The 23,496-nt window shown below is 33.2% G+C and overlaps 3 protein-coding genes across 5 annotated transcripts; 2 read left to right on the top strand and 1 right to left on the bottom strand.

Annotated features, from left to right (window-relative positions):
* Positions 1–27: 27 nt before the first annotated feature.
* LOC111018742 (protein SAWADEE HOMEODOMAIN HOMOLOG 1) lies at positions 28–3,771 on the bottom strand. The gene is made up of 9 exons (XM_022294975.2): positions 3,612–3,771; positions 3,345–3,430; positions 3,190–3,235; positions 2,929–3,115; positions 2,088–2,148; positions 1,140–1,191; positions 793–936; positions 518–637; positions 28–414 (listed from the first exon to the last, which is right to left on the bottom strand). The coding sequence occupies exons 1-9, from the start codon at positions 3,672–3,674 to the stop codon at positions 340–342; spliced, it is 834 nt and encodes a 277-aa protein (XP_022150667.1). The 5' UTR covers positions 3,675–3,771; the 3' UTR covers positions 28–339.
* On the top strand, positions 1,458–12,897 carry LOC111018719 (NADP-dependent malic enzyme). Of its 3 annotated transcripts, none has more exons than XM_022294951.2 (20): positions 1,458–1,519; positions 6,248–6,328; positions 7,360–7,480; positions 7,568–7,642; positions 8,503–8,654; positions 8,747–8,852; positions 9,127–9,192; positions 9,395–9,490; positions 9,569–9,640; positions 9,709–9,792; positions 9,879–9,977; positions 10,635–10,682; positions 10,797–10,850; positions 10,953–11,051; positions 11,138–11,227; positions 11,316–11,393; positions 11,502–11,576; positions 11,705–11,795; positions 12,177–12,305; positions 12,388–12,897. In XM_022294951.2, exons 1-20 carry the CDS (start codon positions 1,458–1,460, stop codon positions 12,474–12,476), a joined length of 1,767 nt encoding a protein of 588 aa, XP_022150643.1. In that variant the 3' UTR covers positions 12,477–12,897. The 3 variants fall into 3 exon arrangements, with proteins under 3 accessions (XP_022150643.1, XP_087974187.1, XP_022150635.1); XM_088118061.1 differs by lacking the exon at positions 1,458–1,519 and adding an exon at positions 5,591–5,870 and having other exon boundaries at positions 6,072–6,328; XM_022294943.2 differs by lacking the exon at positions 1,458–1,519 and having other exon boundaries at positions 5,592–6,328.
* Positions 12,898–20,305: 7,408 nt separating this feature from the next.
* Positions 20,306–23,404, top strand: LOC111020625 (Homeodomain-like superfamily protein). The gene is made up of 3 exons (XM_022297332.2): positions 20,306–20,783; positions 22,181–22,389; positions 22,605–23,404. The coding sequence occupies exons 1-3, from the start codon at positions 20,456–20,458 to the stop codon at positions 23,130–23,132; spliced, it is 1,065 nt and encodes a 354-aa protein (XP_022153024.1). The 5' UTR covers positions 20,306–20,455; the 3' UTR covers positions 23,133–23,404.
* Positions 23,405–23,496: the final 92 nt, after the last annotated feature.

The raw sequence follows: 23,496 nt of genomic DNA, 5'->3' as shown, positions 1-23,496 counted from the left end.
AGGATATTTTAAAAAGAAAAGTCGAAGTTGGAAGGAAATAAAAATTCTAATTTTGGGGCTTACCATTTTGACTCAATAATTTCAGTTTTGAACCACGTAAATTCACTTCAAGAAGCTGGGTCATCTTGTTCCTCACATTGAGATTCCCATCCCTGGTGATTTGAGACTTGCAGCAGTTGCAATGACTCTTTTGAGGGCAGGTACATAACTAGTTACTCACTGCAGTTTGTTCTCAGTTCCTCATACGAGGCAATGACTAGGAGGAGAAACAGAGCCATGAAACGTGCATATGCAAACAAAGCAACGAAGCCTTCTAAATGTACTGTAGATCTAGGTTCTTCATGAACGTTCAAGGGGGTCTGAGTTGTTGTACGCTGCAGGCCTGCAGCATAATCTCCCCAAATGCACTTTTTCCTAACCAAAGAAGGCAGCATTCGAATTTAGAGTATTCGTTTCAGAAAATTCTTAAATTGGGTGGCTCCCATACTTCTAGCCCCAGATCTGTCATGGTACATACCTCATGGTTATCATGGTCGTACCGTACCACGAATATGCATCGGCAACCCCCGATATCATGCAGCCTCCTTTGAATCTCCACAACATATGCATCGAAGTAGAGTGCATGATCTTGTCCTTCCTGTAACACCATCAAAGGTAAGATAACATGATCCGAGAGCATTTATCTAACTGGGAATTAGACTTTGCCCCTTTCTAATAAGCATTATAGTTGGTAGGAAACTTTGCAGAGAATTAGACTATTTTGGAAGGAGCAAACTAGAACATAGAAATTACCCGGTAACATAACACAAGATCTCCAACTTTTACTCTGTAACACTCTGAAGATTCTAGAGGTATGGACCGCTCACGAACTCCTCTTGCAACATTCACCCACTCATCCTCATCCTTTCCAAAGCCAGCATATCGAACTCGAGCATCCTGAGAAGTTTGTTCCAATTCAATATACGAACAGCAGATCAGGCTTTTCTCTTTGACGTCAAAAAATCTGCCAATCTTTTTTTTCTATGGTTTTGTGATAATAAACACAAGAGAGTGGAAAATTATCAAGTTTCCTGTGTCATTTTGCAATGTACAGTAACTTCCTAAACAAGTATATGAGTTATGATGTGCGTAAATCTTACCAGTTCTCCATGGCAATTAACTCTGTAACTAAGGAATGAAGCAACGTCATACCTAAGGAATCAAAAGAAACATAGGTGAGATTCCTCAATTCAGTAGCAAAAATCATGAAGTCTTGAGTAAAAGTTCATGACACGAGTAACTGTGCTTGCCAAAACCAGAATAATGTGCTTCTTCAAGTAGCAATGGCCTTACTGAAACCATAAAGTTGATACTGAAAGAGACAAGCATTTAATGAAATCTTCTCATAAGATAATGATATATATGATAGGCCCATAATCCATGCCATATACCATATATCAAGGAAAGTAGTAGACACCATGGCTACGATGATACTGAAAGAAAATTTTCATTGCAATGTAAATAAATATAAACATGATGGGTTAGTGTAAGCAGGAAATAATGCTAGAGCTTTTATAGTCTGCACAGCTCCTAACAGAATCCATGAAACATCTGGTTTGATGTTTACAGTATAAAAGCTGATTATTCACTTTTACCAAAATTACCATGTAAATACCATTGTGGTCAACTTTCAATTACTTTTTCAACTTCGTTTCTAAACTCTGTGGAGTACAATACCCTAACTCCTGACTTTCCGAAGCTTTCTTAAAGGGTTCTGATCTGAATGTCAGTCTTCAGCAAATCATTATCAAGGTTCAAGGGTGTAATGCCCATAATAACTGCAAGTAATGGATCTCCGGGAAGTTATCATTATCTATTTGGAGATTTGTCTTCTACTGGTTTTTCCAAGTGTGAACTGAAAATAAACTCAAGGCACTTGTATCATGCTAGGATTTTATGGGTAGCTAAACTCCAAGCGCTACATCAAGATGTCAATTACAGCTTATAATCCCAAGAAATAGCTACGAGCACGATTCCATCACAGAGCATGTTCGTGTAACAGTTTTGGGATTACAGTTAGTATTCACTACTCTAAATATTTCTCTCACCATGCATTATCTCTTGACGAAAAAGCTTCAAATGCCAATTCTGAAAGGTCACTGGCCTTCCCTGCATAAAATTTCAAGTAAAGATATTACATATGTTAATAGTTTGATTTAGAAATGGACAGAAAGGGTTTCAAGTATGCCAACACGCATTAGAGTATAAATTACTGCAGAATAGAAAATTAAGAGTATTTGACCAAAGATGTTTGAAACTCAAATTATGCAAGGACACAGCAATTTTCAATCCAAAATGCACGTTATGATTTGAACTTAGACTTCCTTGTTCAGCCTCGACAGCACCATTCAGAAAAGGGTCAAACAAAGGATTGTGGCATCCAACCAGCACAAGTTGAAAGTTGAAACCATCAGGGCTCTAAGTTTGTTGTTGACCGCCAATTCTATAATCAGCAAAATACAGAACTCTAGATGCGCTCGGTATGCATGCAAGAAGCACTAACCACAATTACAGCGATCCCCTACTTGTCTGCTAAGCGTAGCCTTAGATGCTGTCAGGATAACGAGGATTCGGGAGTTTCAAGTCTCATCACCCTATGGATTTTTTATTTAAATCTCTTGATAAAAGACTGGATAATCTAAGCACGAATCAATTACCAAATCCTTGTTCGGCTATTCGTTTTCTATGCACGAACGAATTACCAAACACTGTGCAGCCGCTCCCGGTCCCAGCCTAGTACCATGCAAGAAAAAGGGCAAAAAAACCATTGTAGAGCCAAAGTAAAACAACGTATTCCCCCAGTAGCCGCAGCCAATGGCTAGCAGCATTGACATCACGCAGAGGAATTTCTGTGATTCGTCGGGCAGTAATGCGGAAATCTGTATTTACCTTTAAGTTCGGGAAGACTATCAGGTGGTTCAGATGAAGGTGCGTCAGTTAAAAAACTACTATCCGAATGATAAAGCAAAAGTTTCGGTGGCGGAGGCGGAGGCGGAGATGGAGGTGGAGGTGGAGGCGGAGCTTTTTTACTACTACTTCGCAATTCATTTTGCCGATTCTCAAACCAGCCTTTCACCTAGGGCACATAATAATTACCAAATATCAATAAAACAATGAACAAGTAGAATGCGGACAATAAAAAATGAAGACCTGTTCAGCAGTGACGGAAGATTTTCCAGCGCGCCATGGAGAGCAACTGCAAGAAAGAGCCAGCTTCAAAAGAAAGACATGATGATTGATTGAACATATACTGGTTCGAAATAGCAATTAAGGCTTTAAAAAGTCGCCCTCGATATGATCTTCACCTGAAATGAAGTGCGACATCTTGGAAAAACTCTTGACCAAGTGTTTGATCTCCAGTGTCCTTCAAGATATTGTCCATCTCCACAATCTGCTAAAATGAAAACATGATGAAATCGAAGTCCGCAAGAGAAAAACATCGTAATCGGTAATTTCAAATCAGAAAATACTGCAATGAATTTTTGCGCATATTCATAGACTCGAACTGAGAAATGTAGACTCGGAGGCATTGATTGAAGGATATAAACTCGTGCAAAACATGAAGAACTTGCCTCAGCCAGAGTGAATTCGAATGGATAATCATCTAAATCCTTCGGCAAACTTCGATACTCCATCAGCAAAAATCGAAGAAATTATGCAGAAAGAAAAGAGAGGAAGTGACGAGAAGTCTGCTTTGTGGGACTTCGAAGGAGACCTTTCTCCTCTACTGATGGGCAACGAAATTAAACTTTTAAAAATGTTAAATTACATTTCTAGCCTCATCCTTTAACCACAATTTGATTTTTTTTTTTAATTTTTATTACATTGTATCATTGTACGTCTTTCATTAAAGTTTTTTTTCTTCACAATAAAATATATGGGTTAGATTTGAACATACAATTTTAAAAAATAGATTACTAATATCTTGTTAAAAAATTCGCCTAATTAAATATTTGACTCCATTTTTCATTTTCCAAATATAGACCTTTCCTGGAGGATCCATATATTTAGACAATATTCATTATGCTCTAAAAAATATCATTATGACCTATCAAATCAAAATTCAGAATTGCATTTACCCTCGTCAAATTCCAAAAAATAAAAAATAAAAAAAGAATGAAACCCCAATGAAATAAATCCTCTCGTGATTAGTTATTTAGGCGCATTTCAACCGTATTGGGCTCGGTTAAATAGATTAGCCCAATTATAATAGTGCTGGTCTAACCCATTGGGCTAAGCCCAAAGAGGTCTGTTCATAATTCAGTCCAGAGTCCAAACGTGTTTTATATATATATAAACATATACATATACCTATATCAATTTTGAATGTTTATATATTAAACCCTTCAAAATCCAAATAGGCATTTTCCAACTTTTGTCTTTTAAATATTATATAATAAATATATAGTGGATATGTTTTGAATTAATTAGATATATCTCAACCACTAAACTATGTTTATATTATCGCATTTCTCAACTTAGGTAAACATATATTTTAGTTTTTAATGTATTCGGTGATTTGACACTAATACCTAGTGTTTTCCCCTACTCAATTTGGATTCTACTTTACTTTAGTGATATTCTTACCTACTTAGTCGAGGCTTGTATTATTCTTACACTATTTTATTGTGTTGCCAATTTTGATAAACAATCATATGATCACGTCATTATGTTTGTATGTGATTTATATAAAAATTTCTCCTGTGATAATAACATTAATTTGGCTTTAAAGATCACACGATCATCAAAGCCAAATAAAATGTGTGTGTGTGTGTGTTTTTTTTAATTCAATCATCGTGAGGAAGAAAATCCAACGATTAAATTTTAGAAGGACAATAAGCATTTTTTGTTCGGTAAACGAGTCATCTACTCAATAGAACAATCCAATTTGGACTTAACCAAATTTTCTAATATGGAGTATGATCATAGCTTTGTGATACAAAAACTTAATATCATAGTTTTATACTAATTCGTCTCAAATTTGTCACTACTACGATATGAAAATTACAATGGACTCTTCTTATGCTCTTTTAAAGCTTTCACGATATCACAACAATGACCACTTAATTTCTAAGTACCGTTACAATGATTACTTAAGATTTCACAACAAAAACCTTCGTAAAACCTCACTAGAACGGGTTATTGCCAAAGCTCTACAGTCTTGATTCCTTCTCTCTACTACCTTACGTTGCTCCCTTCCTTTTTAATTTATATAATTAACCAGTTGAAAAAGAAGTTTTTGTAAAAAATAGTCACAATGTCACAACGCTGTAGAATGGTAGCATAAGGCACTCGTCTTCACACTACATTTCCTTTATGGATTATGGTGGTGGCGTTGAGACACAACAACCAACGTCTCAACACTACGAGCACACTTTCTTCCACTTCATGCCAGCGTCTCAACGCTTTCCTTTAGAGACGATTGGCTTGAAGTGACCAGCATCTTGATACTGTGAGTTCGAAAACTTGGTTGGCCCCACAATCTCAAATTTTTCCACGAAGCTAAGCTAGAATAAAAAAATATCCAAAAGTAAAATCAAGCCGAACCTAGCTTAATTAGTCGATTACTTTTTCAAAAACTCAATAGGCTGGAATCCCAACCGACCATTTGTGGGTGCTAAGAAGAACAGCATCATCATGAAGCACGGTGCATCGACCCCATGAAGAAGCAGCATCCTTCCGTGTCCATCATCTGTGCACGTGCGAGCCATATTTCCCCGATCCCTCCCCACTTGTTTTTCTCCAACTGTTTCTCATCTTACAGAACCCTGAAGACTCTCATTTCCCACGATTTTTTCGCCATGATTTCGTTGGATCGAACCATTTTTCTGGTAACAAACACACATTCTACTCATTGCCCACCTAACTTTAGATTATACCTATTTTCGAAAAGCCACAAACTTTACATTCTTCTATTTCTCACATCGGTCAGTGGAATAGTGAAAATCTTTGGAGGAAGATTGTTCTCAATTTGGGCATTTGGGTTTCTGGTTTTGGAACGTATTGAATCTTTGTGGGTTTTGTTTGAGCAGAACAAGAGGGGCATTTCCAGTTCTTGTAGTCCTGTATCTCAGAGAAGGCACTCGGAATTGTTGAAGGTTTGTTCTGTGAGATCGGAGGGAGGGCGAGTTGAAAGGCGCCGCAGCGCTGTGATGGGGAGCTCGTTGAAGGACTCGGTGGTTGCGTCGGACCTCGTATCCGCCGTCAGTGGCGGGGTTCATGACGTGTACGGCGAGGATAGGGCCACGGAGGACCAGTTTGTCACTCCCTGGACTGTCACTGTTGCTAGGTGAGAAATCATATTTAAGTTATAATTATAATTGTAGGTCTGTCCTAAGATTTCTTTTCTATTCATTTTATTTTTAGATTTCTTTTAACATTTTATTTTTAAAATATATATATTATTTTTCTTGAAGTGGAGATTCAAATTTGGGTTGGAGATGTTTGATAACTATTTTATTAGTTGTTTTCTATTTTTAAAATTATATTTTTTCCTCATCATTTATTTGATATGTTTTTCACATTTCTTAAGAGCATATTCCACTTTTAGTGAAAATTAAAATAAAAAATAAGTTTTTATAAATTAAATTAAGCTTATAAACGCTATTTGTATTTATTTGTTTTATTATCTACCTTTCATTCAAAATCCAAATCCAATTATGAAAGTTAAAAGAAAAATAAATTTGTAATTTTTTTTTCCGAAATTTCGCTAAGAAGTCTAATGTGTTTTTGAAAAGGGTACAAAACATACCAAAAGTAAAAAATTTAAAAATAGAAAATTAAAAACGAAATAGTTATCAGACATGGACTACTTATTTTAGTCCTCAAAATGGCTTAAATTTTGAAAACATTCTTAAAAAAATAACAAAACAAAGAAACAAATAGATGAGAAGGAGTATGTTTAAGTTAAATTTTATAAAATAAAAAACTAAAAATGAAATGGTTATCAGTTCTAAGTTCAAAATTTTAAAAATAAACCAAATAGATGAGAATTAGTATTTTTAAGTTTAATTTAAAAGAAAAAGAAAACTAAAAACAAAATAGTATAACTTATAGAAAAGAAAAACTTTCTTCCAACGGTGGCTGTGTTTCAAGGGAGAAACCATGCCAGCTGACAATGCAAATCGATCATGAACATATTTCATTGGCACTGAAACTGAAAGTGTTATACTTGCTGCTGTTATTTCAATGACAAATCTACCAACTTGAGTAGCTAAACTGATTAATGCACGTATCTCCGACTAAAGATCGTGAGTTGGATTCCGAAGCCCGCATTACCATCACTAGATTGAATCTCATAATTGTCACTCTTTTCTCCAGTGGATGTAATTTACTGCGTGATCCACATCACAATAAAGGCCTAGCCTTCACAGAGAAAGAGAGAGATGCTCACTACTTGCGTGGTCTTCTTCCTCCTTCTGTCATCTCTCAAAATCTTCAGGTTCTCTTTGATCACCAACCGTTGATTATCGCCGAGTTTCTCAATCGGTATAGAGTTATTAGTAATTATTTGCCTTCCAAATGTCAGGTAAAGAAGATGTTAAACAATATCCGCCAATATCAAGTTCCTCTGCAGAGATACATGGCCATGATGGATCTTCAGGTACCAATGACCTGCTTTTCATTCTAGCCTTAGATTGTACTAATCTGTCACTTTGATGCTTCATTGTCTACAACAAATAATGTATCTCTCACATATTTGAGATATATACCTGAATAATTTGGGCTAAATTACTCTTAAATCTGCCCTTTGTTTGTTTCAGAAGTATACTTTATTATTTCAAGAGTTTCAATAATACCCTTGACCTCTTGTAACGTTTCAGAAGTATCATTTGACAAATATCCATCCATTAATATTTTGAACAGAAAGTTGATGCGATCGAATCTAGAACAATGTGATAATTAACTTCCCAATGTTGTCGTAAAAATCCTCTTCTCCCATTGTCAATAGAGTTTACTGGTTCATTGTCTATCCAATTTTGCTCTAATCCTCTTTTGAAAATGATAGCTTCTTCCACATTTCTTCTCTTTCAGACTTAATCTAGACAAGTTTTCATGTTAATTGTCATGTCGTTTCAAATTCTGCTACTTCAATTTTTCGTTCAAAATAATAACGAATGTTTGTTCTAAGGGTATTTTTGAAACCTTCTGAAAGGTTAAAAAAAGTATTGAAACTTTTGAAAGGATACAGTATTTTTGAAATAAAAGGCATAAAAGGCAAAGTTAGATGTAATTTTGTAATGTTCCCAATAATTTATACATTTTCTTAACAGTTTTAGATGCAGCGGTCATTTTTTCTCTATTAAACTACTCACTTGTTTTCTTAATGAAAAATTTGAAAGTATCACATATGCAGTGTTTATTTAGCCAAAAGGATCTTTTCAATATCTTTTACTTTCAAATGGCTGTCAATGACAGTAGTTCCAAAATTTATTTATGTATTTGAGTTGCAAATTTTGGCAGGAAAGAAATGAAAAGTTGTTTTATAAGCTTCTCATTGAGCATGTTGAGGAGTTACTTCCAGTGGTGTATACTCCAACTGTAGGGGAAGCATGCCAGAAATATGGAAGCATCTTCAGGCGACCGCAGGGTCTTTACATTAGTTTGAAAGAGAAGTATGGTTGGTCATAACCTTTAGACACAGTTACACCCTAAACTTTCTTACCATTTTTGTTGAAACTTAAAAAAGTTAAAAAATTTTGTCCAGAGGGAAGATCTTAGAGGTTTTGCGAAACTGGCCCGAGATGGGTATTCAAGTCATTGTTGTCACGGATGGTGAGCGGATCTTGGGGCTTGGTGATCTTGGCTGTCAGGTATATATTTTTTTAATTTAAGGATGTATGTTGAGTGCATTTGAGATAGTTAATTGCTCTTCTAACTAAGAAAAAAAGAGGGGTTGATCTGATTCAGCTCTTACTAATCGATTCCTATAAATGACAAAATGGATCTTCATTTCTTTCTGATTTTGAATTGCTCAAAAAATTGATTATGAACATCTCTTTCGGGATAGTATCGGTCGAAACTTTCGAAGCAGCAAAAAGAAAAAGGAAGACAATCTAATTTCTTACATTTGATGGACTAATTCAGGGCATGGGGATTCCAGTTGGAAAGCTTTCCCTCTACAGCGCCCTTGGCGGCGTTCGTCCTTCTGCAGTAAGTGTCTACCATGCCTCTGCACTTGGGAAATTTATCTATCAACACTGCATTCTAGATTCCTTCATTTTAAAGTTATGGTTCCCTTAATTCTATCTGATCTAACTGATAAATTTTGAATTTGGAAAACTTTGTGTAGGTGATTTCACCTAATATGTATGACATGTTTTTGTTATCTTATCACAAATGTGGATTGTTACAGTGCTTGCCTGTGACCATTGATGTTGGTACAAACAATGAGAAGTTGTTGGACAGTGAGTTCTACATCGGGCTCAGGCAAAAGAGGGCTACTGGTCAGGTTTGTAGCATTTGATTAGCTAGCATATTGACTTATTATATTGCAATGAAGTTATTGCCTTTCTGTTTCTTGCTTTAGGAATACGCCGATCTTGTCCATGAATTCATGACTGCGGTCAAACAGAATTATGGAGAGAAAATCCTCGTTCAGGTATATCTATAATGGGACATCAATATTTTTGGTTCTCTGCCGCTGATAATGGCTTACCACATTGCCAGTTTGAGGACTTTGCAAACCACAATGCCTTCGATCTGTTAGAAAAATATGGCAAGACACACCTTGTTTTTAACGACGATATTCAGGTTACTGTTAAACGATTCCGAGCCCAGTGTTTTAGTTTATATTTCGAAACTGGTAGTTGTCTAATGAGTAAACTATTACTCAACAGGGGACAGCATCTGTGGTCCTTGCAGGGCTTGTTGCAGCTCTGAAGTTTGTTGGTGGAACATTGGCTGACCATAAATTCCTATTTCTTGGGGCTGGGGAGGTTGTTCATCCTAAAATGTTATAAGGAAAAAAAAAAGGCTAAATTACAAAAAATACCCTACTTTGTTTCAAAAATACTCCTATTCTTTTAAAAGTTTCAATACTACCTTTGACATTTTATAAAAGTTTAAAAAATACCATATAAGCAAATATCTGTTAATATTTTGAACGAAAAGTTGACGTGGCGAAATTTGGATCATCGTCAAATCTTGTCTGGATTAAGTTCAAAAAGAGAGGAAATGTGGAATAAACTACGGTTTTAAAAGGGGGGTTACATAAAAAATTGGGTCTAATTTGACTTTTTTCCCTTATAAAAATGATAGCTTCTTCCACATTTCTTCTCTTTTCAGACCTAATCCAGACAAGTTTTCACGTTAATTTATGCGTCAACTTTCTCGTTCATTGATGGATGTTTGCTCAAATGATATTTTTTAAACTTTTATGAAAGGTCAAGGGTAGTATTGAAACTTATCAAAGGATAAGGATATTTTTTAAACAAATGACAAAGTTTAGGGGTATTTTTTATAATTTAGCCTAGAAAAACTTGGTCTTTTTTTATTTTGCTCTTTCTAAAGCCACATGTCAACTCTCTTTCTGGTCAACTATGTGTGTGCTGCCACTTTCTTCTTGTGTGACTTCTAGCTTCTGGTACTTATAGGCTGGCACAGGGATTGCTGAACTCATTGCTTTAGAGATGTCAAAAAAGGTGATGGCCATATAAAGTTAATGTTCAGATGAATGATTTCCCCTAGTTTTTAGAACTAAGAATAGATTTATTGAATTTGGTTGGGACAAAAACTGATCTTAATCCGTTTTTCAGACGAATACGCCTTTGGAAGATGCTCGCAAGAGAATCTGGCTTGTGGATTCAAAGGTAGTTCAAAGAAAATGAAAGGAACTATCCCCTTTTGTTAGTATATATAAAATTCTATTGAATCTGTTCTCTTCTATTAGTGTTGATCTTCTTGTTATGCAGGGTCTGATTGTTAGTTCTCGCAAGGAATCACTCCAACAGTTCAAGAAACCTTGGGCACACGAGCACGAACCGATTAAGGATCTTGTTGATGCTGTGAAGGTCTCTTTCTTGCCATCTCCATTGAAATTTTCTGTACACATACAAGGCAAAGGTTTCACAGTTTTTATCCTCCTGTCTTTTTTCAGAATATCAAACCAACAGTGTTGATTGGGACGTCGGGCGTGGGAAGGACGTTTACGAAAGACGTTGTGGAGGCCATGGCTGCCATTAACAAGGTATTTTATTTGCAAAACCAACCCACTTGAATCTTGTTTAGACTCAGAGAATATAATATATTGACTATAGTTTCATTTTGAATTGCAGAAGCCAATAATTCTTGCTCTTTCAAACCCCACTTCGCAGTCTGAATGCACTGCTGAAGAGGCTTATCAATGGACTGAGGTACTAAATACACTACACAATTCTGTATCCTAGTCGTCGTCTCGTCAATGTTAAACTCGATACGCTTTTTTTCGACTTTGTTTTATATGGTCTTTTTTCCGCTTCCAGGGCCGTGCCATTTTCGCCAGTGGCAGTCCATTTGACCCTGTTGAATACAATGGAAACGTCTTTATACCTGGACAGGTCTTATATATAGATTGATATTTTATCCCCCCTTAACCCACATTCCTTTTTTTCCTCATCTGTCTTGGTATAATAGATTCATGAGATGTGTGAGACTCACATTATCACTGTCTTCCTTTTTTACTCAGGCAAATAATGCTTATATTTTTCCTGGATTTGGTCTGGGATTGATCGTGTCTGGTACCATCCGCGTTCAGGACGAAATGCTCCTAGCAGCCTGTAAGTGTAAAAACGACTTATAGAACTTAAGTTTGATACACGCTTCAATGTGATCGATAAACTTACCAAGTATATGATATCATCCACATAAATTTGCCACTTAAAATTGGTTGGCTTTCCATTTCCATCATTTGGCCTCCCCTGAATCTTGATCAGGTACCGATAGAGTTTGAGTTACCTCTAGTATCTTCTACGCTTAATTGTCAATGACAAAATAGTTTGAGAATAAAAATGGTATCAAATACATGTATTTCCAAAATTATAAATGAGAAACCAGAGACGAGAAACAAGAACGTTACCAAATGACTCCTACACGTCTCTTTTCGTTTACAAAAAAGGGTGTCATCTATCTGTTTTTAATGTCGTTGTTTTGTTGGACAGCGGAAGCTTTGGCTGCACAGGTCACACAAGAGAACTATGAAAAGGGACTCATATACCCTCCATTTACCAACATCAGAAAGATTTCAGCACATATTGCTGCAAAAGTAGCTGCAAAATCTTATGAACTTGGTTAGCACCACTCTGTTCAACTTCGATCATTCTCTCTACTATCACTAACCAAATGTTTTCAACGTTTTACCGATGCTCGTAGGTTTGGCAACTCGCCTTCCTCAACCGAAGGACTTGGTGAAGCATGCCGAGAGCTGTATGTACAGTCCTTCCTATCGATGTTATCGGTGACGGTGAAGCAGCCGATGTTTCTCCAGTTCTGCCTTCCATTTTTGGGTTCAAATCACATATACAGATAAGTTTTTGTCATTCATTTGTTCTTCCCACCATCTTCTGTCCTGAAAGTTATTTGATGGGATGAGAAGGCAGGTGGGTTCTTATAGCTGAGGTCAAGAGATCAAAAATATATATTTAGTCCGTAAAAGTTCAAACTCCTACCTATTTTGTGGGAAATAAAGACTTTTAATTTAGTCATTTATTTCCTTTTTTTAGTTAAGGTGATTCGAACCTTCAACTTTTCTGTTGAAGATATATGTCTCAACCAGTTGAGAGTCAGAGTGACTTTTCAGGTTGAATTTTAACTATATACTTTTTATATCTTAAATATTGAAATGTTATCTAATTAAAGATATTAAACCAAGGTCAAACTGAATATAGTTCAAGTGGTTAAGGCACCTATCTCTCAAAAGATCATGAGTTCGAATCTCCAACCCCACGTATTGTAGTAAAAAAACACTAAATTAAGATTAGGAATTCGTACTATTCGAGCATGTGTCAACTTACTTTGAGGAGAATGATATTCTTTATATTTATTTAACAAATCCCGTGTCATTATTACCTCATCTTTATTCTCGCTCCATATTCTTGAAAAATCTACTTTTATATGTTGAAAACAAAAGGGAAATTTCAAATTTGATGAAACCAATCAGAATTCAATGCTTGGGCCAGAAATGTAATAAAAGTTTGGTCAATTTAAGTGGACATTCCCAACTATAAGCGCATGCGTATACACACGCGAGTAACGTTTCTTTATCATTCATTGGAAATTGCATTTATAAAGGTCCATTTATAATGGGTATTTTTCTATTATTTAATTTGCATTTAAAAATTATATATTCCTTCGCCCACCTTTTTTTTTTTTTTTGACATTATTTCCTTCGCCCACCTTTGATTTTTCTTCTATTCGTAGACTCCATCTTTCAATTTTAGAATAATCTTAAATCTTTTTTTGTTGGTATTAGATTCTCTTTCAATAAATATATTACAGTATAGTGCAGTTTTATATTTGTCGGTGAAATTTCAGCTTCTTTAGGTTTTTAATTAAATCTTAAAATATTTTAGTTTTGATCTTTCTACTCTTTTTCAGTAGAAAATAACTTTTCGAAACTCGAGAACTTTAAAAAAGCTGTGATGTTTATTATTATGATTGTCAAAATAAACATAGTTTTAATGGTAATTCACATATATCTTCAACCAAAAGGTTGTAAGTTCGATCCCCACCTCACATATTGTACTAAAAAAATTTGATTATTTTGTTATTTAATATCTTAATACTTATGTCCACCAATCTATACAATTTTTTTGAAGAAAAATTTATATGGCTTCAACACATTAATTTATATTCAAATACTGTGGCTGCACACATTAATTTATATTCAAATACTACCTATTTGTTAAATAATTAAAAGTAAAAGAACGGTAAAAATCATAATGATTATTTAATTTTAGTTTAAATACTATTTTGGTCCATGTACTTTTTGAATTTAGTTCATTTTGGTTTATGTATTTTTAAAATATTCATTTTGGTTCATGTAATTTAAACTTCTATGTCCGATTTGATATTTGTACTTTTAAAATCAACCAATTTAGTATTTATTTGCAAATTTTTTACACAAAATTTATATCAAGTATAAACTCTTTAATACAAAATTATATCTAAATTATAAGAATATTCGTGAGCGAAATGTCATGCTAAAATTATAATCTAAATAAGTGAGATGATAATGAAAATGAAGGGACCATAATTGTCACTTTTGAATATTACATTGATCAAAACATAAGTTTTGAAATTAAAATAACTAAAACGAATAAAGTTGAGAGTAATAGATATTTTGATAGTTTAGAGATCAAAATCAATGAAAATAACATATTTATGGAAAATAAAAGAATATTTAAACTTTTAATTTTTAAAAATTTATAGAGTAAAATAAATATTATTGAAAAAAAAAAACCTGATACGGTACATCAAAGAGAATAATGAGAATTGAGAAGAAAGAAATCCCGTTCACGTCGTTGACAAGTAATAGCCTGTACACACTCTAGCTTCCTGGAAGTTTCAAGTTTCAACATTAGATAACTTTTATTTTCTTTCTTTTTCTTTTTGTGGTTAAAAATTATATAATTATAATAATTATTATTATTTTGCGTTACTCGGTGGAAAAGATAAAAAGTAGGGTTTGGTTTGAGAGTCGAGACCTGACTGGATCATACCGTAGATATTATTTAATACGGAAAAGAAAAAAAGTCGTCGTAATAAAATAACTGTAGAAGCATGCGCTGCCACGTGGAAGCCAGACGGAAACTCGTAACTTCGTGTCCCGCTTTTCACGTGTCCGTACCAATCAATTTACTTTATTCTTCCCGCAGGATAATATTCTTTTTCTCACCCCTGCCCTTGTCCTATGCTTTTTTTCCTTTCTTTTTTTTTATAAATAAAATTTTCTGAATTCCAAAATACATTGTAAATACCAAATGATCCTTGTCCTATGCTTTTTTTTTTTTATAAATAAAATGAATATCAGATTCACGTTTATTTTTATTTTTGAATTCCAAAATATACTGTAAATACCAAATAATGTGGAGATATGTGTTAATTATCATTGAATTATGTTCGTTTTGCCTATTTATAAATGTCGATATACTACTTATATATTATTTGACACATGAAACTAATTCTCTCATCAACGAAATTTATTTTTCCATAATGCTACGCTCACATATTTATATCTATATATATATAACTTGTCAATAATTTTAAGGATATATTAACAAAATTTTGAAATCACTAAATTTAAACTTTTAATATGAGAAATTGAGAAATTAAAATAATCAAATTGGAAATTAAAAAAAAGAAACATTCCTTATATTTTGCTGAGAAATATTTACAAATAACATAATCTATTTATTGTAATGATTATATGTGAATGTACAGTAAAATAAATTTTAAAAAATAAAATAAAATTGTTTCCATAGCTATAATATATCTGGAATTCATCGGATACCATAGTCATTAATCACAATGAAGAATAACACTTTTTCCAAACTATTATTGCAAATAAATAAGGTATAGTGGAACATTAATTACAAAATATAGGAAACAAGTACATATGACATTATATTTAATGCATACGATTTATGTATGCTTTATGTGGGGCTATATATGATGTGGATTGGACACCTAAAGACTAGGTGAATTTAAATACCTAAACTACTTTTGTATATATATATTTTATATAAATCATAAATTAATATGCAATTTTAACTTTTGTCATAAAAAATGCGACTTTTAACTCTATAAATTATAATTAGTATCTAAGATTGTAGCAACGAGTTAAAAATAGTACTTTTGACTGAAATTATAAATTACAATTAATGTCTATGATTGTAGCAAACGATGAAATTTATATTTGGAAGGAAAATGAAATATCTTTAATAAATTGAAGAAAACTAAGAAATGATACAATTTGAGATATATAAATTAAACATTATTTTATTATTTATAGTTAAAAAACATTCTTTTAAAGTATTAATTGGATGTTGGATATTAAATTTAATTTCATTGAAAATAATAAGATAAGGTAGGAAGCTAATCAAGTTATAGGCATTGTCTTTTAAATTTGAAATGTTCAAATAGTAGAAAAGTCTTCCACACACTCAATAATTACACTGAGAGATAGAAAGACTTTATGATATTTTAGAGATACATTTATAGTGTAATTCAAAATAAACATGTTTATATTATGTTATATTCTAGTTTGATTTATATATTTTTATTTGATTTATTATGGGAAAATTATTCCTGATGCGAGGCAAAAAAAATTAAAAAAAGAAAAAAGACACGTGGATCGTTTAGGTGGAGTCGATTGGGTCGAACCACCGACTAGACTATACCCGACCTGATTCGATCAAGCTGGTCCATCCAAAGAGTTCCTTCTATAAATATTAGAAAAGGCATGGGGTGTGAGGTAAGTTTGGTGCCACTCCATCTTTTGCTACTCGTACGATTTGATGGGGAGGTGTGTGTTAGAGTTGAATCTAAATCTTAAAGTCTAACATTATTTATATAAATACTTCCATATACAATCTGTCCTATTTTTTTATTTGATTATAAATATTTTAAAACTTATCAAATCCATTCATTAAAAAAAATTAAAATATTTTTAAATTGAGCGTATTTGGATGTAATAATATAGATATATACTAATTATATAGGAAAAAAATATTCACTTTTATATTCCATAAGTAATAACTTATCCAATGTGGATTCATGCTATACAAAATAAACTTCACTTAAAATGCTATTTGAATAACAACAAACAGTCTTTGTAAAAAAAAAAACATGGAAACAAAAAGTTTCAAATTATACATCATGTTCTTAGGTAGTAAGAATCATGGTATTAAATATTCATCGTCAATACGTTGATATTTTTATCAACATTAGGAGTAAATTTATATTTCCAGCAGATTACAATAAAATCGACAAAATATGAAAATATCAATAAGATGTCACTATATATATAATATTAATCATTTTCACTTATTTAGAAGTTGAATAATTTTTATTTGTTAATTTAAATAATTTTTGTGACTTTTAAATTTCTCCAACTTTTACAAAAATATCAATCAACATCGACATTTATTGATATTTACATCTATATTTCTACAAAATTGAGACATCGACATTAACATTTATAATTTATAATTTTGGTAAGAACTCTTCTTGTTACCAATATATTTGCATTATTCTCTTGAACACATTAATGTTTTTAATTTCTCTAGTTTAGAGTGGGAACTTGGGAGGAATCAATGGGGAGTGGGTTAGCGTGATTGGTGATCATATAATCAAAGGTTTAATTTAAATCCTACCGAAGAACAATAAATCAAGATGTCTTTTTTTTTTCTTTTGAAAAAAGTGAATAAATTGTGATAATTGCTTTAGTAAGATTGCATTTTTTGTAGTGGTAGAAAGACAAATAATGGAAGAAAAACAAAAAGGAAAGACAAATAATGATGCATTTTTTGTTTTTACATTTTACAATTTTATAGTCACGTGGCCACTTGAAATATTATATTTTATTTAATAGTTTAGGCGGTAGAGAAAAAGCTTTGTGAATATTTTACATGAAATTAAAGATTGAATTTTAAAGTAATGTTATTGAAAATGTTAATGTGAATTTAACTTATTGATTACTATACCTATTTCTTTGACTGAGATTCAAAGTTGAAATCTCCCATTATATATCTTTTTCAAAAAAAGAAAAAAAAGAAAAGAGTGTCATCTATTATACATTTGTTGTATTTTAAAAGATAATACGTCCTTTTTTTCTTTTTCTTTTTTTCCTACTCGAACAATTTTTTAATTTATATTGTTGTTTTTCATTTTCTGGTTCTTTTGACTTTTAAGTAGCTCTTTTTGTCTTAAAGACAATTTTTTTTAAACGATAATGTAACCAAATTTGCATAAGAATAATATTATGAAATTTTTAATAAATGTTAATAGTATTATAAATTTCTCGTTTAATTGCATCATCCAAGACCAACATCTTCCACTGCGATTTACACGTGGATTTTCATAGCTAGAGTTGTATTTGAAAAAATGAGTCAAAATATGAACCGTATTTCAAAGATTACCTTTGTTTTTAAATTTTTACAAATTTAGAATTTGAAATTTGAATTTTTTATTTATCTCAAATTTGAAAGTTTCTAAATTTGGATTATCAGTATTAATATGATATATTCAAATTTTCAAAAACCAATATTTAGTAGGCCCATTAAATTTATTTCTGTATTTTTCTTCATTCAATTATTCTTTCGTGTGACAAAACATTCAATTGATTTCTCAATTCTAATTATCGCTAGAAACTCCGTTGTCACCCTTTCTCTTATTTTTTCTTTTCTTCATAATCATAATTATTTCCGGCCCACAAACATATATTTTTATAGCTTGGTAATTTAATATATACTTGTATATACATCACTAAAAATAATCGCAAGCACATAAATTATGTGTGCACCATCATCCGATAAAAAATCCAACCAAAGAAAATACATATATAATTTAACATATCAATTTGTAATATATAACCTACAATGTCATGTAATAATGTATATTTTATATATATTTATCAAAGTTAATACTGAAATTTAATATACCCGTGTAATTGTATTTATATAATAACAAAAATTTAATGTATACCCGTATGTGAATACACAATAGTTATCTTTATCGGAGATGAAGAGATGCGAAGGGTGAATTTTGGAGCGGGAAATATGGGAAGGTTGCCTATTTTTGTTTATTGAATATGCATTGCCAATGACCCATATGTAATTTTCTTATGGATTACATTTATATAATGGGTCAAATTTTTAGACATTATTGTAAATGGTTAGAAGTTAAGTCAATTTTATAATTTGAATGATTAGTTGTGTAGTTATCTCTAATTCTTCGGATGAGGATAAATTAATAATGCTTTTCACAATAAATCAATGAATGAAAATATGTTGAAAAAATTTATTATCTTTCTGCGACCGTTAAAAATTAATCGAGTACAAGTACAATATCTTTTTAATGAGTTTATTAAAATGTTTTTAAAACTTTGTTTAAAAAGTATATATTTTTTATAACTTAAAATAATGACAATTACCTTAATTTGACTTTCTCTATTTTACCCTCCCACTTCTTTTAGTTCTATACCATGTAGAATAATACTAAAAAAAATACTATGTAGGATAAGGATTCCAATAAGTCCATGATATCCGGACTTCTTTTTAAAGAAATAATATTAATGGATAAAAAGATGATTCAAAAGGATTGGTTTAGTGAGATAATATTTTAAAATTCTTATAATTATATTCTAAATTTATAGTGTTGGTGAAGATACCAAATGGATAAGTTAAAATTTTTCATTGCCATAAACTTTAAATTATCCCAACTAATGAATCTACAATATTGTATGGAGCAAGAACTACTTTCTAGATTTTTCAACCTATTTTAAACAAATTATTTTATATCAATTAAATACTTTGTATTAATCATCGTCAATTGAAGAATAAATTACAAACGAATAATCCACATTTTATTTATAAATTATTACTACTATCACATTTTCCATCAATTACAATTCAGTTGCAGTTGTGACTTTCTAAGATGTGTGTTGAGTTTGTGCATATTCGACTACAACGATGTTATCATTAAATAAGAAGTTAACACTACATATAGTAATTTCATTAAATTATGTGATTGTCTCCGAGCATTTATGCTATGAATCACTTAGTCCAATTAGCTTCTAACCCTACCTATTACTAGGACACGATCAAGACTCACCAAATAACTACCATCACTTGGTCAAGCTATGATCCACGAACTAATTTTTAGTTTCACCTGATCAGAGTAGCTTAATTAATAAGTATTTAGGCCTAATTATAGTATATTGGCGTATCCATATAAATTATTTTTAATTCAACAAAAATATCTAACATTTCAATATAAATATAGAATTGAAATATATTATTGTGATGATGGATAATTGACGTTTTATTTTATTTATTTATTGTTGGTAAAAGAGGGAGGGAAGCAAAGTAAACACTAAAAATAAATTGGATGAGATTGAGATTTAAAATAATAAAAATACAAAGATAGAGCCATAGAGGGAGAGACACTAGAAAAGGAAAAGGAGGACGTTATCCTGAAGAAGGGTATAATGGTCATATCGCAAAGTCTTACCAACGAACACCCGCGTTTCGCTAATCTCACCCGATTGAACAGAGAAGTTTGATTTTTTCCTAAAAAAAATATTAACACAAATCCTCTCTCCCATAAAGCCTCTGCCTCCCTTCTTCCCCATTTCCCACGATCTTCAATACCGCCATCCTCTCTTATTTGTGCTCTCTTCACTAACTCGGTGGCCTGACTCGCCGGGTCACGGATCGCAATGACTCGGCGTTGCTCTCACTGCAGCAACAATGGCCACAACTCCCGCACCTGCCCCTCCCGCGGCGGCAGAACCGGCAGTGGTAGTCTCGGCGCCGGAGGCGGCGGTGTGAAGCTCTTTGGGGTTAGGCTCACCGATGGGTCTTTCATCAAGAAAAGCGCCAGCATGGGCAACCTCTCCGCACATTACCACAGTTCATCTTCCGCAGCCGCTTCGCCGAATCCCGACTCCCCTAACTCCGACCCTGTCCACGACACTGATGGTTTTCTTTCCGATGATCCGGCCCATGCATCCTGCTCTGCTAATCGCCGTGGTGAAAGGAAGAAAGGTAACCGATGAACTCTTTAGAATTGTAACATTATGTCTTGGTCTTGAAATATTTATATATTTTTTCCAAGAGAAATTCGTGCCTAATTTCCCCTGTGATTTAGATAAGGCAATAAAATTTCGTGGTGTCCGTGTTTTAAATTTTAATTGATTGATGCTGTATGTTTGTGACAGATTTCAAGTCTGTCTTCTGATAAATGCTACGCCCTTGGGTGCTTTTCTTGTCTTCATCAGTTATTTGTGTTTCTTTTCGAAATATCATTTCCTCAATTTATTTAACAATTGTCCGGTGGATATTTCGTTTCTTTCCCTTTGATCGGGTTCGTCTTTCTTTCTAGTTTTGTTGCGAATTCCTATACCTGAATTTGGTGTCTTAATATTATTGATATTCTCAATTCCATGGCCTGAACTGCTTTCTCTGACATTTGTGATTGAACAGTTAAGAATGAGGTCCCAGGTCACGAGTTTCCTGGTGGATAATGTGGATGGAGTAGATATTTTTTTTTTTTTGTTCTTTAATCTTTTCCCCTCCTTAATCGCCTCTAAAAGATTATGAATCAGTGCTTTCTAAGTATGTACTTAGAGGTGGTAATCTACTGGCCTTTCCATATGGGGATTGTTTCTCTTCTCTCGATGGTCGGACATAATTTACATTTTAATTTCAGTGGTTACTGCATTTGGAAGGTTAAAGAGAGGAATATGCCTTTATTGGCTTGACATTCGATAATAATTGCATTTTAAGTTAACAGGTTTAAGAGGAGGGGACCGAAACTCCATTAGGGTACCTTATATGGTAAATATTGCATTGATGATATATTTACAAGTTTCATTTATATTTGCAATATTTTAGCAGGATATGGTGAACCAGACACTTTTAGACTTCTGTAGGAAAGAAGTGGGTGGAGACTGGGCCATGCAATTACTATCTAGTATTCAACATGGCTAGGTGGTTGAAGAGTATGTACTTTGTTAGCATTGTTTTGTTTGGGGCCATTGTTTAATTAGCTTGGCTGTAAGAGTCTAAAGTTGGAATTGGATAATTTATTAATTGTTTTGAAAATAATTATTCTACTTGTTTGATTGTTGTAGCCTGTTATGGTTTTGGTTGGTAAAATATCTGTTTTAGCTTTTATTGTGGAACATACAACCCCCTTGATTTTTTTTTTTACTTTTTTTCCAAGAATCAGCATTTGTTGAACTCCCCAAAGGCCTGATGCGTAGATGATTTTCTTATTTACTCTACAATTCTTGGATCAAAAGAGATTGGTTTATTGTTCAATATGAATACAGTTTGGCAAAGTTATGAAACAGTTGACGGATCCTCTTAACGCGTTGGAGTTCTAGTATTTGGGTCAGGTATTATATCACCTTGTTTGATTCCTTAGATTTTGTTTTCAGGTGTTCCATGGACGGAGGAGGAGCATCGATTATTCTTAGTTGGTCTTCAGAAACTGGGGAAGGGAGACTGGCGTGGGATTTCTCGGAATTTTGTTATTACGAGGACCCCAACTCAGGTGGCAAGCCATGCCCAGAAGTATTTCATTCGGCAGAGTAATGCAACAAGAAGAAAGCGAAGGTCAAGCCTTTTTGACATGGTTCCGGAGATGGTTTGTCTTGAACTCTTACATTTGCTAATTAACAGTTTGGCTGTCACATTTCTATGGTCATGTGATTTATCTTGCATATTGTAATAGAGTGATTAGTGTCCCTCGTGAACTAATTCAAAATGCATCTGGTATTGGATCTCAACATGCCTATCTGTTAGCATAGCACAATTTTTTACTTGATAAGAGTTTGAGTTTCTTACTTTCCTGTCTGTCAGGCAACTGATCCGCTGCCTGTACCAGAAGATGAAGTTTTACATGCTGCCCAGACAAAAGAAACAGAGAACTCAAGTTCACAACCTTCACTAAATCTCTCACTTAACTCAGAGTTCCAAATGATGGAAACTACAGTTGAAGAAAACGGAAAAGAACTTGATGCACCTAAGATGGAAATTTCTGGTTTCCCACCTATGATACCAGGATTCATCCCGGCATATATGCCTGTTCCTTTTTCAATTTGGGCACCTGGTACAGTCCCAATGGAAGAAGAAAAGGGTATGGAAACGTGTCATCACGAGGTCCTAAAACCAATTCCAGTTGTACCAAAGGAACCGGTCAATGTTGATGAACTTGTTGGCATGTCTCAGCTTACTTTACGAGAGCACGAAAGAGAGCATGGAGAGCCTTCACCCCTGTCCTTAAAATTGATAGGAGAGCCCTCAAGACAGTCGGCTTTTCATCCAAATGCTCCAGTCAGTCGTTCAGAGTTAAGTAAGGACAACAATGAAAAAATTCAAGCTCTTTGAATCAAGAAGGGAGCCATCTTCTTGCATCATGAGCTTTTCTTGTAAAATTACATCCTTTAATTAGTTTTTCTTCTTCTTAGAAAGTCTGTAGTGTGGTTGTTTTTATTGATATAAAGTAGGCTATAGAAAGTTCTTTAAGTATATTTATTCATTGTAACTGTAAACAAGTAGATAATATTGTAATAAATATATTAATCAGCTGATCCTAACTCGATTTTGTAGACAACTCTTTGTACCTTTTTAGGTAATAAATACATATCTGTTTGGTGCTATCGTGATCAGCTTCATATGGTTCCAATCAAGGAATTGATTGTTCCCCCCCCTCTCTCCCTTTCTTTCTTTTTGGGTTTTTTTTTGTCATTCC

The sequence above is a fragment of the Momordica charantia genome (assembly GCF_013281855.1).
Source record: "Momordica charantia cultivar OHB3-1 chromosome 9 unlocalized genomic scaffold, Mcharantia_2.0 BLBB01000009.1, whole genome shotgun sequence".
In the NCBI taxonomy this organism is placed as follows: domain Eukaryota; kingdom Viridiplantae; phylum Streptophyta; class Magnoliopsida; order Cucurbitales; family Cucurbitaceae; genus Momordica; species Momordica charantia.
The sequence above is the reverse complement of the archived record's forward strand: the minus strand, read 5'-3'. Positions and strand labels throughout refer to the sequence as shown.